This window comes from Festucalex cinctus, unplaced genomic scaffold (assembly GCF_051991245.1).
Source record: "Festucalex cinctus isolate MCC-2025b unplaced genomic scaffold, RoL_Fcin_1.0 HiC_scaffold_97, whole genome shotgun sequence".
Taxonomy (NCBI): domain Eukaryota; kingdom Metazoa; phylum Chordata; class Actinopteri; order Syngnathiformes; family Syngnathidae; genus Festucalex; species Festucalex cinctus.
This window is the reverse complement of record NW_027520344.1, coordinates 1-17,628: the sequence shown is the minus strand read 5'-3', so window position 1 is coordinate 17,628 and position 17,628 is coordinate 1. Positions and strand designations below refer to the sequence as shown.

At 42.3% G+C, this 17,628-nt stretch overlaps 2 protein-coding genes and 1 non-coding gene across 3 annotated transcripts; 2 read left to right on the top strand and 1 right to left on the bottom strand.

Annotated features, from left to right (window-relative positions):
* Window positions 1-5: 5 nt before the first annotated feature.
* Window positions 6-793, top strand: LOC144011375 (18S ribosomal RNA). The gene has a single exon (XR_013281696.1). It is a non-coding gene; the product is annotated as an 18S ribosomal RNA (ribosomal RNA).
* Window positions 794-2,660: 1,867 nt separating this feature from the next.
* On the bottom strand, window positions 2,661-17,371 carry LOC144011369 (NADH-ubiquinone oxidoreductase chain 6-like). Its single transcript, XM_077511590.1, is given in 1 exon segment — window positions 2,661-17,371. A coding segment is annotated over 1 exon segment (540 nt). The 5' UTR covers window positions 14,177-17,371; the 3' UTR covers window positions 2,661-13,636.
* LOC144011356 (ATP synthase F(0) complex subunit a-like) lies at window positions 7,825-9,292 on the top strand. The gene is given in 1 exon segment (XM_077511580.1): window positions 7,825-9,292. A coding segment is annotated over 1 exon segment (684 nt). The 3' UTR covers window positions 8,509-9,292.
* Window positions 17,372-17,628: the final 257 nt, after the last annotated feature.

The following is a 17,628-nucleotide window of genomic DNA, read 5'->3' as shown; positions in this document are numbered from 1 at the left end:
AGCCACACCCCTAAGGGAACTCAGCAGTGATAAACATTAAACCATAAGTGAAAACTTGATTTAATTAAAGCTGACAGGGCCGGTAAAACTCGTGCCAGCCACCGCGGTTATACGAGAGGCCCAAGTTGATAGGTTTCGGCACAAAGGGTGGTTAAGAAATTGAAAACTAAAGTTAAACATCTTCAAAGCCGTTATACGCAAACGAACATATGAAACCCTTTACGAAAGTAACTTTAAACTTTTGACTCCACGAAAGCTATGGAACAAACTGGGATTAGATACCCCATTATGCATAGCCGTAAACATTGATGTATTTTACTCTCACCCGCCAGGGGACTACAAGCATCAGCTTAAAACCCAAAGGACTTGGCGGTGCTTTATACCCATCTAGAGGAGCCTGTTCTAGAACCGATAATCCTCGTTAAACCTCACCCTCTCTCGCCCCATCCGCTTATATACCGCCGTCGTCAGCTTACCCTTCAAAGGACCCAAAGTGAGCAAAACTAGTTTAACTCAAAACGTCAGGTCAAGGTGTAGCACATGAGAGGGAAGAAATGGGCTACATTCGTTAATTTAACGTACAACGAAAAATTTGTTGAAACACAAATATGAAGGAGGATTTAGCAGTAAGAAGGAAATAGAGTGTCCTTCTGAATACGGCACTGAAGCGCGCACACACCGCCCGTCACTCTCCCCTACCCTTATAACCCAAATTAAATAAAACATAAAAACCCATTAAGGGGAGGCAAGTCGTAACATGGTAAGTGTACCGGAAGGTGTACTTGGAATACAGATCATAGCTAAATAGTAAAGCATCTCCCCTACACTGAGAAATTGTCCATGCAAGTTGGACTGATCTGATTACCTAAAAGCTAGCCCACTCCCTCTCTCTAACAATAAATATCAATAAATTTTAATACCCTAACCCCACCCCATAAACCATTTATCCCCCTAAGTATAGGAGATAGAAAAGGAATCAAGAGCTACAAATAAAGTACCGTAAGGGAACGCTGAAAAAGAAGTGAAATAATCCAACAAGTTATTAAAAGCAGAGATACCCCCTCGTACCTTTTGCATCAGGATTTAGCAAGTACCCACCAAGCAAAGCGAACTTAAGTTTGAACCCCCGAAACTAAGTGAGCTACTCCGAGACAGCCTATAGGGCCAACCCATGTCTGTAGCAAAAGACTGGGAAGAACTCCGAGTAGAGGTGACAAGCCAACCGAACTTAGTTATAGCTGGTTGCCTGAGAAATGGATAGAAGTTCAGCCTAATCCCTCCCTAAACCACATACTCACGACTACACGAGAAATTAGAGTTAGTCAAAAGAGGTACAGCCCTTTTGACACAAGATACAACTTCATTCAGGAGGCTAAAGATCATACTAATAAAACCATATGCCTTAGTAGGCCTAAAAGCAGCCACCTTTAAAGAAAGCGTTAAAGCTCAAGCACAACCACTCCCCTTATCCCGATAAAACCTCTTACACCCCTAACTATATCAGGCTATTCCACCACCCCTGGAAACTACAATGCTAATATGAGTAATAAGAGAACTAAAATCTCTCCTTCCACAAGTGTAACTCGGATCGAACCCGCACCGAAAACTAACGGCCCCCAAATCAGAGGGGAATGCAAAACAATAAAACAAGGAAACCCACCAAAACAAGCCCGTTAACCCTACACCGGAGTGCCCTCAAGGAAAGACCAAAAGGAAAAGAAGGAACTCGGCAAACCCACTAAGCCTCGCCTGTTTACCAAAAACATCGCCTCTTGCATAATAAATATAAGAGGTCCCGCCTGCCCTGTGACTATGTTCAACGGCCGCGGTATTTTGACCGTGCAAAGGTAGCACAATCACTTGTCTTTTAAATAGAGACCTGTATGAACGGCACAACGAGGGCTTAACTGTCTCCTTTCCTTTGTCAATGAAATTGATCTCCCCGTGCAGAAGCGGGGATACTAACATAAGACGAGAAGACCCCGTGGAGCTTTAGATAAGCAGCTGATTTGTGTTAATAACCTCCTAATAAAGAATCAAACTAAACAAAACTCTCCTGAATGTCTTCGGTTGGGGCGACCGCGGGGTAAAATAAACCCCCCGTGAAGAATAAAATAACCCTTTTAGCCAAGAGCACCAGCTCTAAGCACCAAAATATTTGGCCATATGATCCGGCAAGCCGATCAACGAACCAAGTTACCCCGGGGATAACAGCGCAATCCTCTTCAAGAGTCCCTATCGACAAGAGGGTTTACGACCTCGATGTTGGATCAGGACATCCTAATGGTGCAGCAGCTATTAAGGGTTCGTTTGTTCAACGATTAAAGTCCTACGCGATCTGAGTTCAGACCGGAGTAATCCAGGTCAGTTTCTATCTATGCTATGTTCTTCTTTTGTACGAAAGGACCAAGAAGAAAGGGCCCCTGTTTTAAATAAGCCCTGCTCTAACCCAATGAAACAACTAAATTAGGTAACAGAGCATACCTATGGATCGAAAATAACGATTGTTGGTGTGGCAGAGTCCGGACAATGCAAAAGGCCTAAGCCCTTTCGACAGAGGTTCAACCCCTCTCCCCAACTATGATAGATACATTACTTACACATATCGCCAACCCCTTAATCTACATTGTACCAATCCTCCTCGCTGTTGCATTTCTAACTTTACTTGAACGCAAAATTCTTGGATACATGCAACTTCGAAAAGGACCCAACATTGTAGGGCCTTACGGCCTATTACAACCAATCGCTGACGGCCTAAAACTCTTTATTAAAGAACCCGTCCGCCCCTCTACTGCTTCACCCCTCCTCTTCTTAGTCACCCCAATCCTTGCACTCACCTTAGCTCTCACATTATGAGCTCCCCTCCCTATACCCCATCCTGTTGTTAACTTAAACCTGAGTATCCTATTCATTATAGCATTATCCAGCCTGGCTGTGTACTCCATTCTCGGCTCAGGCTGAGCATCAAATTCAAAATACGCACTAATCGGGGCCCTTCGGGCCGTAGCCCAAACTATTTCATATGAAGTTAGCCTTGGTCTGATCCTATTAGCATGCATTATCTTCACCGGTAATTTCACCCTACAAACCTTTAATACAACACAAGAAAGTGTTTGATTAGTAATCCCTGCCTGACCCTTGGCAGCAATATGATACATCTCAACCTTAGCTGAAACAAACCGAGCACCTTTCGACCTAACAGAGGGCGAATCAGAATTAGTCTCCGGGTTTAATGTTGAATATGCAGGAGGTCCATTCGCCCTATTTTTCCTCGCTGAATACGCCAACATCCTACTAATAAATACCTTATCAACCATTCTTTTCCTTGGAGCCTGCCAACCCCTTATCCCCTTTATTAATTTACTAGCCTCCTCCAGCCTAATATTAAAAACAATAATTCTCTCTATGATATTCCTGTGAATTCGAGCATCATACCCCCGATTTCGTTACGACCAATTAATACACCTTATCTGGAAAAATTTTTTACCTCTAACCCTCGCCCTAATTATCTGACACTTATCCCTTCCTACTGCAATAGCAGGATTCCCGCCACAATTATAGGAACTGTGCCCGAATATTAAGGACTACTTTGATAGAGTAATAGACGGAGGTTAAAGTCCTCCCATTTCCTTAGAAAAAGAGGATTCGAACCTCCACTAAAGAGATCAAAACTCTCAGTGCTTCATTACACCACCTTCTAACGGTAAGGTCAGCTAAACAAGCTCTTGGGCCCATACCCCAAAAACGTAGGTTACAACCCTCCCCTCACCAATGAACCCCTACATTCTTTCCACCCTCCTTCTCGGGCTGGGACTAGGTACCACAATCACATTCATAAGTTCCCACTGATTACTAGCATGAATAGGCTTAGAGATTAACACACTAGCCATCATCCCTTTAATAGCACAACACCATCACCCCCGCTCAGTAGAAGCCTCAACCAAATACTTTCTCACTCAAGCCACTGCAGCAGCCGTAATTCTTTTTGCCAGTTCAATGAATGCCTGGTTTACAGGACAGTGGACTATTAACGAAATCTCCCACCCCTTACCATTAACACTTATTACCTTAGCACTCGCACTAAAAGTAGGTCTAGCCCCTCTCCACACCTGATTGCCTGAAGTCCTCCAAGGACTTGACTTAACCACCGGCCTAATCCTATCAACTTGACAAAAACTTGCCCCCTTCGCCCTACTAATACAAATGTCCTCACAAAACTCATTTATCCTCTCCACCATAGCAATCCTCTCTACACTAATCGGGGGCTGAGGCGGTTTAAACCAAAACCAACTCCGAAAAATCCTGGCCTACTCATCCATTGCCCACCTCGGATGGATAGTACTAATCCTTCAATACTCCCCCTCCCTAACACTAATCGCCTTACTAACATATATCCTAATAACATCCGCAGTCTTCTCCTTATTTAATATTAACAATTCAACCTCTATCAACACACTTACTACCTCTTGATTCAAATTCCCAACCTTAACAGCCCTAACCCCCCTAATTATACTATCCCTAGGGGGCCTACCCCCACTAACAGGCTTCGGCCCAAAATGATTAATCCTTCAAGAATTAACAAAACAAGATTTAATACCCCTTGCAACCATCATAGCCTTATCTACCCTCTTAAGCCTTTACTTCTACCTTCGTTTATCATATGCAATAACACTTACAATATCTCCTAATAATACCCTAAACCTCGCCCCTTGGCGTTTTCAAACCACCTACTCCACACTTCCTTTGAGCATCACACTTATTTCATCAATTACACTTCTACCCTTACTCCCTACTATAGCCGCCCTAATACTAAGACATAAAGGTTTAAGTTAACATTTAAACTAAGGGCCTTCAAAGCCCTAAACAGAAGTGAAAATCTCCTAACCTTTACTAAGACCTGCAAGACACTAACTCACATCTTCTGCATGCAAAACAGACACTTTAATTAAGCTAAAACCTTATCTAGAAAGGTAGGCCTCGATCCTACAAATTCTTAGTTAACAGCTAAGCGCTCAAACCAGTGAGCATCTTTCTACTTTCCCCCGCCTTTAAAAAGGCGAAGGCGGGGGAAAGCCCCGGCAAACGTTAATTCGCTACTCAAGATTTGCAATCTAATATGTCGTACACCTCAGGGCCTGATAAGAAAGGGACTCAAACCCCTGTATGTGGGTTTACAATCCACCGCTTACTCAGCCATCCTATCTGTGGCAATCCCTCGCTGATTCTTCTCAACGAATCACAAAGATATCGGCACCCTCTACTTAGTATTCGGCGCATGAGCCGGCATGGTGGGCACCGCCCTAAGCCTCCTCATTCGGGCAGAACTTAGCCAACCCGGCGCTTTACTGGGTGATGACCAGATCTACAACGTAATTGTAACAGCCCACGCATTCGTAATAATCTTTTTTATAGTAATACCCCTTATGATCGGAGGCTTCGGCAACTGATTAGTACCCTTAATAATTGGGGCCCCAGATATAGCCTTTCCTCGAATAAATAATATGAGCTTCTGACTCCTTCCTCCATCCTTCCTTCTCCTGCTAGCCTCCTCAGCAGTGGAAATAGGAGCAGGGACGGGCTGAACAGTGTACCCCCCTTTAGCCGCCAACCTCGCCCACGCAGGGACATCAGTAGATCTAACCATCTTCTCCCTCCACTTAGCTGGTGTTTCCTCTATTCTGGGGGCGATCAACTTTATCACCACCGCCATCAACATAAAGCCCCTGTCCGTCTCACAATACCAAACACCTTTATTTGTTTGAGCAGTATTAGTCACTGCCGTACTACTCTTGCTCTCCCTGCCAGTTCTAGCGGCTGCAATCACCATACTTCTTACAGATCGTAATCTTAACACCACATTTTTTGACCCCGCAGGAGGAGGAGACCCAATCCTTTACCAACATTTATTTTGATTCTTCGGCCACCCCGAGGTCTATATTCTAATCCTCCCAGGGTTTGGAATAATCTCCCACATCGTAGCTTATTATTCAGCAAAAAAAGAACCTTTTGGCTACATAGGCATAATTTGGGCAATAATAGCAATTGGACTTTTAGGTTTTATTGTATGAGCACACCATATATTTACAGTAGGCATAGACGTGGATACTCGAGCATACTTCACTTCCGCCACAATAATTATTGCCATCCCCACCGGGGTTAAAGTTTTTAGCTGACTAGCTACTCTCCACGGAAGTGTAATCAAATGAGACACTCCCTTATTATGGGCTCTTGGCTTTATTTTCCTATTTACAGTCGGAGGCCTAACAGGGATTGTGCTAGCTAACTCCTCCCTTGATATTATCCTTCATGACACATACTACGTAGTAGCCCACTTCCATTACGTCTTATCCATAGGCGCTGTATTTGCTATTATAGCAGGATTTGTTTATTGATTCCCCTTATTCACCGGATTTACTCTTCACAGTACATGAACCAAAATCCATTTCGGCGTAATATTCGTAGGCGTAAACCTGACATTCTTTCCTCAACATTTCCTAGGGCTAGCCGGGATGCCCCGCCGATACTCAGATTACCCGGATGCCTTTACACTATGAAACACTGTCTCCTCAATTGGCTCTTTAATTTCTTTAATCGCCGTTATTATGTTCCTCTTTATCATCTGAGAAGCATTTGCCTCTAAGCGAGAAGTCTTATCTGTTGAAATAACTACCACTAACGTAGAATGAATCCACGGCTGCCCTCCTCCCTACCATACATTTGAAGAGCCTGTTCATACCCAGACACAACACACTTAACCAGAAAAGAGGGAATCGAACCCCCGTAAAACGGTTTCAAGCCGCTCACATCACCACTCTGCCATTTTCTTCCTCATAAGATATTAGTAAAATATTACACTGCCTTGTCAAGACAGAATTGTAAGTTAAACTCTTACATATCTTAATGGCCCGACCTCTCCAATTAGGCTTTCAAGATGCAACATCCCCTACAATAGAAGAACTACTTCACTTTCACGACCACGCCATAACAACTGTTTTTCTTATCAGCGCCCTAGTACTCTACATTATCGCAGTAGTAATCTCTGCAAAACTAACAAACAAATTATTATTAGACTCCCAGGTTATAGAAATTCTTTGAACTATCCTCCCCTCACTTATCCTAATTATTATCGCCCTGCCTTCTCTACGAATTCTTTACTTTATAGAAGAAATTAATACCCCCCACCTCACTATCAAAACGGTGGGGCATCAATGGTACTGGTCATACGAATATACGGATTATGAAGACCTCGAATTTGACTCCTATATAACTCCAATAGAAGAACTCACTCCAGGTCAATTCCGTTTACTAGAATCTGACTACCACATAGTCGTCCCATTACAATCCCCAATTCGCATACTAGTCAGTGCAGCTGATGTCCTTCACGCTTGAACCCTGCCCTCCTTTGGGGTTAAAGTAGACGCTGTCCCAGGCCGACTAAATCAAATAACCTTCATCCCTTACTGACCTGGTGTTTACTATGGACAATGCTCCGAAATTTGTGGGGCCTACCACAGCTTTATACCAATTGTAGTTGAAGTAGTCCCCTTAGAAGACTTTGAACTCTGATCTTCCACCTCCTCCGATTAGACCCGCTAAGAAGCTAAAGAGGGCAATAGCATTAGCCTTTTAAGCTAAAGATTGGTGACTCCCTACCACCCCTAGCGACATGCCCCAACTAGACCCGTCCCCTTGACTCGGAATCATACTATTTACATGATTAGTTTTTACAACACTTATGCTCCCTAAAGTAATATCTTACAAAGTTCCTAATGAACCCCTCTCTCTAAACTTCACAACTTTAGACACCCCCTCTGCAACCTGACAATGGCATTAGGCTTATTTAACCAATTTTCAAGCCCCTCACTGTATGGTGCCCCCCTAATCGCATTAGCCATTATATTCCCTTCAATTCTTATTTTATCTTACTCCCCCCGCTGAATAAATAACCCCCTTCTTACTCTACAAACCTGATTTATTAATTTAACCACCCACCAACTCTTTTTACCACTTAAAACCTCATCCCATAAATGAGCCCTTATATTCACATCCTTAATCACCTTCCTTATTTTAATAAATACAACAGGCTTAATCCCCTACACCTTTACCCCTACTACTCAGCTATCACTAACTTTAAGCCTTGCAGTTCCTGCCTGATTAATAACAGTAATCACAGGTGCACGCCATAACCCCAGCCATTCATTAGCTCACCTTCTTCCCGAAGGAACCCCAACTCTCTTGATCCCAGCCTTAATTATTATTGAGTCTATTAGCCTCTTAATTCGCCCTATCGCCCTCGCCGTCCGTATCGCCGCTAACCTAACAGCCGGTCATTTACTGATACACCTTATCTCCTCCGCAGCCATAATTTTACTTCCCATGAACATTATACTCACCGCCTCAACAATTATTCTGCTCTTAGCCCTAACCCTCCTTGAAATAGCTGTCGCCATACTCCAAGCTTATGTCTTCGTGCTCTTACTTACCCTATACCTACAAGAAAACACATAATGGCCCATCAAACACATGCATTCCACATAGTTGACCCAAGCCCTTGGCCCCTTACAGGAGCAATTGGTGCTTTACTTATAACATCTGGCTTAGCCATCTGATTCCACTTCAACACCTCCACACTAATAATACTAAGCCTAATTATCCTTCTACTAACAACACTCCAATGATGACGTGATATTATTCGAGAAGGGACTTTTCAAGGCCTCCACTCACCTATCGTTCAAAAAGGTTTACGCTACGGAATAATTCTATTTATTGCATCAGAAGTATTTTTCTTCCTTGGGTTCTTCTGAGCCTTTTATCACTCCAGTCTAACCCCCACCCCCGAACTAGGTGAATACTGACCACCCTTGGGGATCCTACCCTTAGACCCATTTGAAGTCCCCCTCCTCAACACAGCCGTTTTATTAGCCTCTGGAGTAACAGTAACCTCCGCACACCACAGCATTATAAAAAATAAACGTAAACAAGCAACCAATGCCCTCACCCTAACAATTATTCTGGGCTTTTTCTTCACCTTCCTCCAAGCCATAGAATATTACGAAGCTCCTTTCTCAATTAGTGAAGGCGTTTATGGAACTACTTTTTTTGTAGCAACAGGATTCCACGGACTACACGTAATTATTGGATCTACATTCCTAACAGTATGCCTTCTACGACAAATTCGCCATCACTTCACATCCGAACACCATTTTGGATTCGAAGCTGCTGCCTGATACTGACATTTTGTAGATGTTGTCTGACTATTCCTTTATGCCTCAATTTATTGATGAGGATCATATCTTTTTAGTACAAACAGTATGAATGACTTCCAATCATTCGATTTTGGTTAAAGTCCAAAAAAAGATAATGAACCTATTTACCGCTATTCTAACAATCACCTTAACACTCTCCCTTATCTTAATTATTGTAGCATTTTGAATCCCTCAAATAAGCCCAGACCTGGAAAAATTATCCCCTTATGAATGCGGGTTCAACCCCCTTGGTTCAGCCCGATCCCCATTCTCACTCCGCTTTTTCCTAGTGGCCATCCTCTTCTTACTTTTTGATTTAGAAATCGCACTTTTACTACCCCTCCCTTGAAGCACCCAACTGGCATCCCCTACCTCCACACTTATTTGAGCATCAACAGTTCTCATTCTTCTTACTCTTGGCCTGATGTATGAATGAGCCCAAGGCGGCCTCGAATGAGCTGAATAGGTAATTAGTTGTAGGTATAAACATTTGATTTCGGCTCAAAAGAACGTGGTTTAACTCCACGATTGCCTAATGACACCCACACATTTCGCCTTTTCAACAAGCTTTATCCTCGGCCTAATAGGACTAACATTCCATCGAACCCATTTATTATCCGCACTCCTCTGCCTAGAAGGAATAATACTTTCCCTGTATATGGCTCTCTCATTATGAACCTTACAATTAAGTTCCATTAATTTTTCCCCCTCGCCAATATTACTCCTCGCTTTCTCAGCCTGTGAAGCAAGCGCAGGGCTTGCCCTTCTTGTAGCTACCTCCCGAACCCACGGAACCGATCGCCTTCAAGCCCTTAATATCTTACAATGTTAAAGATCCTAATCCCTACAATCATACTAATCCCCACAACCTGACTCACCCCTCCCAAATGAATACAAACATCAACTCTAACCCACAGCCTTATTATTTCACTAACCACCCTCCAATGAGTGAAATGACCATCAGAAACTGGATGATCCTCCCTTAACACAACTTTAGCCACTGACCCACTATCCACCCCCCTACTAATCCTCTCTTGCTGACTTCTACCATTAATGATCTTGTCGGGATTAATCCACACAGGATTGAACCCAACCAAACTAACCCAACTCGGACTAACCACCTCTGGATTAACCCCAGCTGGACTGATTCCGTCCGAGCTCTGCCACACCAAAAAAACCCGGCTCAAGTTGGTCCACCCCGGACCAGCTCAAGCTGGGTTTATATCGTCCGGACTCTGCCACACAACCACATACCTCATTAACCAACAACGCACATACATCACCCTACTTATTACATTACAAATTCTTCTAATCTTGGCCTTTAGCGCCACTGAATTAATTATGTTTTATGTCGCATTTGAAGCCACACTAATCCCTACTCTTTTTATTATTACTCGTTGGGGAAACCAAGCAGAACGCCTAAACGCAGGCACATATTTTTTATTTTACACACTCATAGGATCCTTACCACTACTAGTTGCCCTTTTATTATTACAAAACAACATTGGAACCCTCTCTCTCTTAACAATCCAATACCACAGCCCCACTAACCTCTTATCATACGGGTCTAAATTATGATGAGCCGGATGCCTCCTGGCCTTTTTAGTAAAAATGCCTCTCTACGGTGTCCACCTTTGACTCCCCAAAGCCCACGTAGAAGCACCAATCGCAGGCTCCATAGTTCTAGCTGCAGTACTCTTAAAATTGGGGGGATATGGTATAATGCGCTTAATAAGTACCTTAGAACCCCTCACCAAAGAACTTTCCTATCCATTTATGATCCTCGCTTTATGAGGAATTATTATGACAGCCTCAAACTGCCTACGACAAACTGACCTAAAATGCCTCATCGCATACTCATCAGTAAGCCATATAGGCCTAGTAGTAGCAGGAATCCTCATTCAATCCCCTTGGGGATATTCTGGGGCACTAATTTTAATAATCGCCCACGGTTTAACTTCCTCAGCCTTATTCTGCCTAGCTAACACCAATTATGAACGAACCCACAGCCGTGAACTTACACTCGCCCGAGGTTTGCAAATAATTCTCCCATTAATAACTATCTGATGATTTATTGCCAGCTTAGCCAATCTTGCCTTACCCCCCTTACCCAACCTTGTAGGAGAATTAGCAATTATCTCTTCCACATTTAATTGATCACCTTTTACTATCGCCCTAACCGGCACCGGAACTATTATTACAGCCGCATATTCACTTTATCTCTTCTTAACAACCCAACGAGGCTCACTAACTAACCACCTTATCTTTTTAGAGCCATCTCACTCTCGTGAACATCTCCTTATAACTCTACATCTGGTCCCACTACTCCTCCTCACTTTCAAACCCGAACTCCTGCTAGGAACCCCTTTTTGTAGATATCGTTTAAACAAGACCTTAGACTGTGGCTCTAAAAATAAAGGTTAAAATCCTCTTATCCACCAAGAAAGGCCCGAAGGCAACAAAGACTGCTAATCTTTGCCCCCTTGGTTAAACCCCAAGGCTTACTTACGCCCCTGAAGGATAACAGACGATCCCTTGGTCTTAGGAATCAAAAATCTTGGTGCAAATCCAAGCAAGGGCTGTGAACTCCCACCTAACAATAACATCTAGCCTAATTATTATCCTTGCCCTCCTCTGAACCCCCCTCGTCTGACCACTTATCCCCACCTCCCGTCCAATCAACTGGCCCCCTACTTTCATTAAAAATCTAATTAAAACAGGGTTTTTCATTAGCCTCCTCCCTCTTTTTTTATTCCTTAACGAAGGAACCGAAACTATCGCCACCTCCTGATCATGAGTATGCACATCCAACTTCAACATCAACATTAGTTTTAAATTTGACTTATATTCCATTATCTTCACCTCTGTAGCCCTATATATCACTTGATCAATTCTAGAATTCACCACCTACTATATGCACTCAGACCCTTACGCAAACAAATTTTCTTTATACCTCCTCACATTTCTTATTGCCATAATAATCCTAGTAACCGCTAATAACATTTTCCAGTTATTCATTGGCTGAGAGGGCGTAGGAATAATATCCTTCCTTTTAATCGGATGATGGTACGGCCGAGCGGACGCAAACACAGCAGCCCTCCAAGCAGTGCTTTACAACCGAATCGGCGATCTCGGATTAATTTTATTTATAGCATGAACTGCTATAAACCTTAACTCATGAGAAATACAAAACATCTTTAGCTCCCCCCAAGAAAAAGACTTTACCATCCCCCTTATAGGGTTAATCTTGGCAGCAGCAGGAAAATCCGCCCAATTTGGACTCCACCCATGACTCCCCTCAGCCATAGAAGGCCCCACACCCGTTTCTGCCCTACTGCACTCCAGCACAATAGTTGTTGCAGGAATTTTCCTAATAATCCGTCTAGCCCCCTTAATAGAAAACAACCCCTTTATCCTCACTCTCTGTCTATGTTTAGGCGCACTCACCACCTTATTTAACGCTATTTGCGCCCTCACACAAAACGATATCAAAAAGATCGTAGCATTCTCAACAGCAAGTCAATTAGGGCTAATAATAATTGCCATCGGACTTAATATGCCTCAACTAGCATTTCTCCATATTTGCACTCACGCATTCTTTAAAGCTATACTTTTCCTCTCCTCTGGCTCCATTATCCACAGCCTCAACAACGAACAAGACATCCGCAAAATAGGAGGAACTCACCAACTTATACCTTTCACATCTTCTTGCCTCACATTAGGGAGCCTTGCCTTAATAGGAACCCCTTTTTTAACCGGATTTTTCTCCAAAGATCCTATCATCGAAGCACTCAACACTTCCTACCTCAACGCCTGAGCCCTCGTATTAACACTTCTGGCAACCTCATTCACCGCCATTTACAGCTTTCGTATAATCTATTATGTAACAATGAATCACCCCCGGTTCAACTCTTTATCCCCCATTAATGAAAATGATAACTCACTAATTAAATCCATTAAACGACTCGCCTGAGGAAGTGTAATTGCAGGGCTAATCATTGCATTTAACCTAACTCCAACCAAATCCCCCGTTATAACCATACCCCTTACTCTTAAGCTCGCCGCACTTACAGTTACCTTGACCGGCTTATTAATCGCCCTTGAAATAGCCCTTATTACCTCCAAACAAACATCCTTAAATCCCAAACGCTCTACCCACTCATTCTCCAACATACTCGGATTTTACCCCTTAATTATTCACCTCGCCTCTCCTAAATTATCCCTCATCTTCGGACAAAAAATTGCTCTTAAAACAATTGATTCAATATGACTTAAAAAAACAGGACCAAAATCTATCACCTCACTTAACCTCCCTATAATTACCGCCACAAGTAATACCCAAAAAGGTCTAATTAAGACCTTTTTAATGTTATTTTTACTAACATTAACTCTTACACTATGCATGTTAACCTAACTACTCGTAACGCCCCTCGAGCCAACCCCCGTGTAAGTTCCAACACAACAAACAACGTTAACAAAAGTACCCATGCAGCAGTAACCAATATCCACTCACCCTGCGAGTATATGATCGCAACTCCTGACATATCCCCCCGAAACACAGACAAGCTAGACAACTCACCCACAGGTACTCAAGACTCTTCAAATCACCCCCCTCATAAAAACAGACAAGCTACCCCCACACCTCCTACATAAGACCCACCATAAATTGCCACAGACCAATCCCCAAAACTCTCCGGATATGGCTCTACAGCCAAAGCCGCAGAATAAGCAAAAACTACTAATATCCCTCCCAAATAAATTAGGAATAACACCAAAGACAAAAATGAACCCCCACAAACAACCACAACACCACAACCCATGCCTGATACCACAACCAGCCCTAAAGCAGCAAAATAAGGTGAGGGATTGGAAGCAACTGCTACAAGTCCCAAAACCAGCCCAATTAGTAATAACAGTATTAAATAAGTCATTATTCCCACCAGGATTTTAACCAGGACCAATGGCTTGAAAAACCACCGTTGTAGATCAACTACAGGAACAAATTAATGGCCAGCCTACGCAAAACTCCCCCTCTTATTAACATCGCTAACGATACCATCATTGACCTGCCAACCCCTTCAAATATCTCTGCCTGATGAAACTTCGGCTCCCTTCTAGGCCTGTCTTTAATAGTACAAATTCTGACCGGTCTCTTCCTAGCAATACATTACACTTCAGACATCACCACCGCATTCTCCTCAGTTGCCCACATTTGCCGTAACGTAAATTACGGCTGATTAATTCGAAGCATGCATGCCAACGGCGCATCTTTCTTCTTCATTGCTATCTACCTGCACATTGCCCGAGGCCTTTACTACGGCTCTTATTTAAATAAAAAAACCTGAAATATAGGCGTAATCCTCCTTCTGCTTGTCATAGCCACCGCTTTTGTCGGCTACGTCCTGCCCTGAGGACAAATATCCTTCTGAGGCGCTACCGTAATCACAAACTTAATATCAGCTGTGCCCTATATCGGCAACAATCTTGTCCAGTGGGTTTGAGGAGGGTTTTCTGTTGACAACGCTACTCTTAACCGATTTTTTACATTCCACTTCCTCCTCCCTTTCATCATTGCTGCCGCCACCATAATTCACCTTATATTTCTCCATGAAACGGGCTCTAACAACCCCACAGGACTTAACTCTAACACGGATAAAATCTCGTTCCACCCATATTTCTCCTACAAAGACTTACTAGGCTTTGCTTTATTCCTTCTTACTCTGATTTCCCTCGCCCTTTTCCTCCCTAACCTCCTAGGAGACCCGGATAACTTTACCCCTGCCAACCCCCTCGTTACACCCCCTCATATTAAACCTGAATGATACTTTCTATTCGCTTACGCCATTTTACGCTCCATCCCCAACAAATTGGGGGGAGTACTAGCACTTCTCCTCTCTATCCTTATTCTCCTGGCAGTCCCCATCCTTCACACCTCAAAACAACGAGGACTCACTTTTCGCCCCCTCAGCCAACTCCTATTCTGGGCCCTGACTATAGATATTGTTGTCCTAACCTGAATCGGAGGAATACCTGTAGAACCCCCCTACATTATTATCGGCCAATTAGCCTCCGTAATCTATTTCCTTATTTTCCTTATCTTTACCCCAATAATTGGCCGAACAGAAAACGGCATCATAAAATGAACTTGCACTTGTAGTTCAGAACAGAACGCCGGCGTTGTAAACCGGAAGCGGAGGTTAAATTCCTCCTTTGTGCTCAGAAAAAGGAGGGTTGAACTCCCACTTTTGGCTCCCAAAGCCAAATTTCTGCGTTAAAATATTTTCTGAGTGCATATATGTATATATGCACTCATTTATTTTAACTATATTAAGTAATTTTTCAGGTCATTATATGTATTATAACCATTAATTTATATGAACCATAGAACTAATACACATAGCTAAAAACAGGACATAAACCATATTATGTTTTTGTGTAAATGTCGGAGTAGTACTGGGCAATCGACTAATTACCTCTAATTTCGAGAACCAATGATAGAACAGGACTCAATTAACTAACCAATTAAATAACCGATGCAGTAAGAACCTACCTACCTCTTTATTCCTTAATGCTAATTATTATTGATGGTCAGGAACTTCTATTGTGGGGGTAGCTACCTAAAAGGTGAATTATTCCTGGCATTTGGCTCCTACTTCAGGAACATTGGTTTATATTATTCCTCCCACTTTCATCGACGCTTACATAAGTTAATGGAGGTAATCATACGACTCGTTACCCACCAAGCCGGGCGTTCACTCCACAGGGGCGGTTGGTTCTTTTTTTTTTTTCCTTTCACTTGACATTTCAGAGTGCGCACGGTATTAACTAACACGGTTGAACATTTATCTTGCAGCGCGTAATGTACTGCATGTTGGAAAGACATTACATAAGAACCACATTACTTAATATCAAGAGCATAATGTTACCTTCCACTTTTGATCGTTCTCGGTTGCCCCCACTGTTTTTTGCGTCGTCAAACCCCCCTTACCCCCCTTCAGTCCTGAGTTACTAACACTCCTGCAAACCCCCCGGAAACAGGAAAACCCAGACTGAAACGTTTAACAAATTTTATTTGTTAGCCTTTAAATTTGCACTGGAACAAACAACGAACGAACAACGAACGAACAACGAAACGAACAAATTTACGATCCACCACCACTTGAACAAAGCCAAAGACCTAAAACTGCTAAGCCAGCAACAAACGTCAAACGTTTAGTAAACTATTTGTTCCCCTTTAATTTCCCTGAACAACAAACAAACATTACAAGTATTATACTGCACCACACGAATGATGTTCGATCAACACAAAACATTCTAAAACCTCTTTAGCTGAAAAATTTTTCTCACTAACTTTCTTCTCACAACATAATTCATATATTCTTTTATATTGTACATTTATATTGCTCGCAAGTATATAACATATTGAGGGGCCTCCTATACATACAAAATACACGAAAAGTATTATGTGTGAAACATAAGGGGCTTACAATACATAAAACACATACACAAGCAAAATGTATAAATGTATAAAATGTAAGGAGTTTATAAACATGTAAAATTTGTAGCACACACAAAGCCTGTAAAATGCAAAGAATAAACAATGAACCACATATATTTATAACAAATATGTGTGTGTATATATATGTGTGTGTATCTATTATATGTGCATATCATACAAGAACATATAACCTACCACACACAACACACAGAGGGCCGTAACACATAAGATATGTAACAAACATAATATATTAAATATTAGGGCCATAAACATGTAAAATACATTGTACTTATAAAATATACAAAATATGAAAGGCATAACACACATTAAGCTTATACATGAGATAATAACATACATAATCCCTAACGTACATACCATAAATAGTATATATGCGATACGCCCATAACATGTATGATATCTTAAGGACATGTAATACATGCAACATACACCACATATCTACGTATAATTCCCCCCATCTATCCACTAGTATACAATAAACCATCCTTTCAATATTCACATCTATTCCCCTCACCAATGCAGCCTCAAATTAAATATGCTATTGTAGTTTAAATAAAACATAACACTGAAGATGTTAAAATGAATCTTAAAACATTCCGGAAGCACAAAAACTTAGTCCTGATTTTACCATCACCTCTAGCTAAAATTACACATGCAAGTATCCGCACACCCGTGAGAATGCCCCTAACTTTCTTATTGCAGTTTGGGAGCTGGTATCAGGCACACAATGTAGCCCACAACACCTTGCTCAGCCACACCCCTAAGGGAACTCAGCAGTGATAAACATTAAACCATAAGTGAAAACTTGATTTAATTAAAGCTGACAGGGCCGGTAAAACTCGTGCCAGCCACCGCGGTTATACGAGA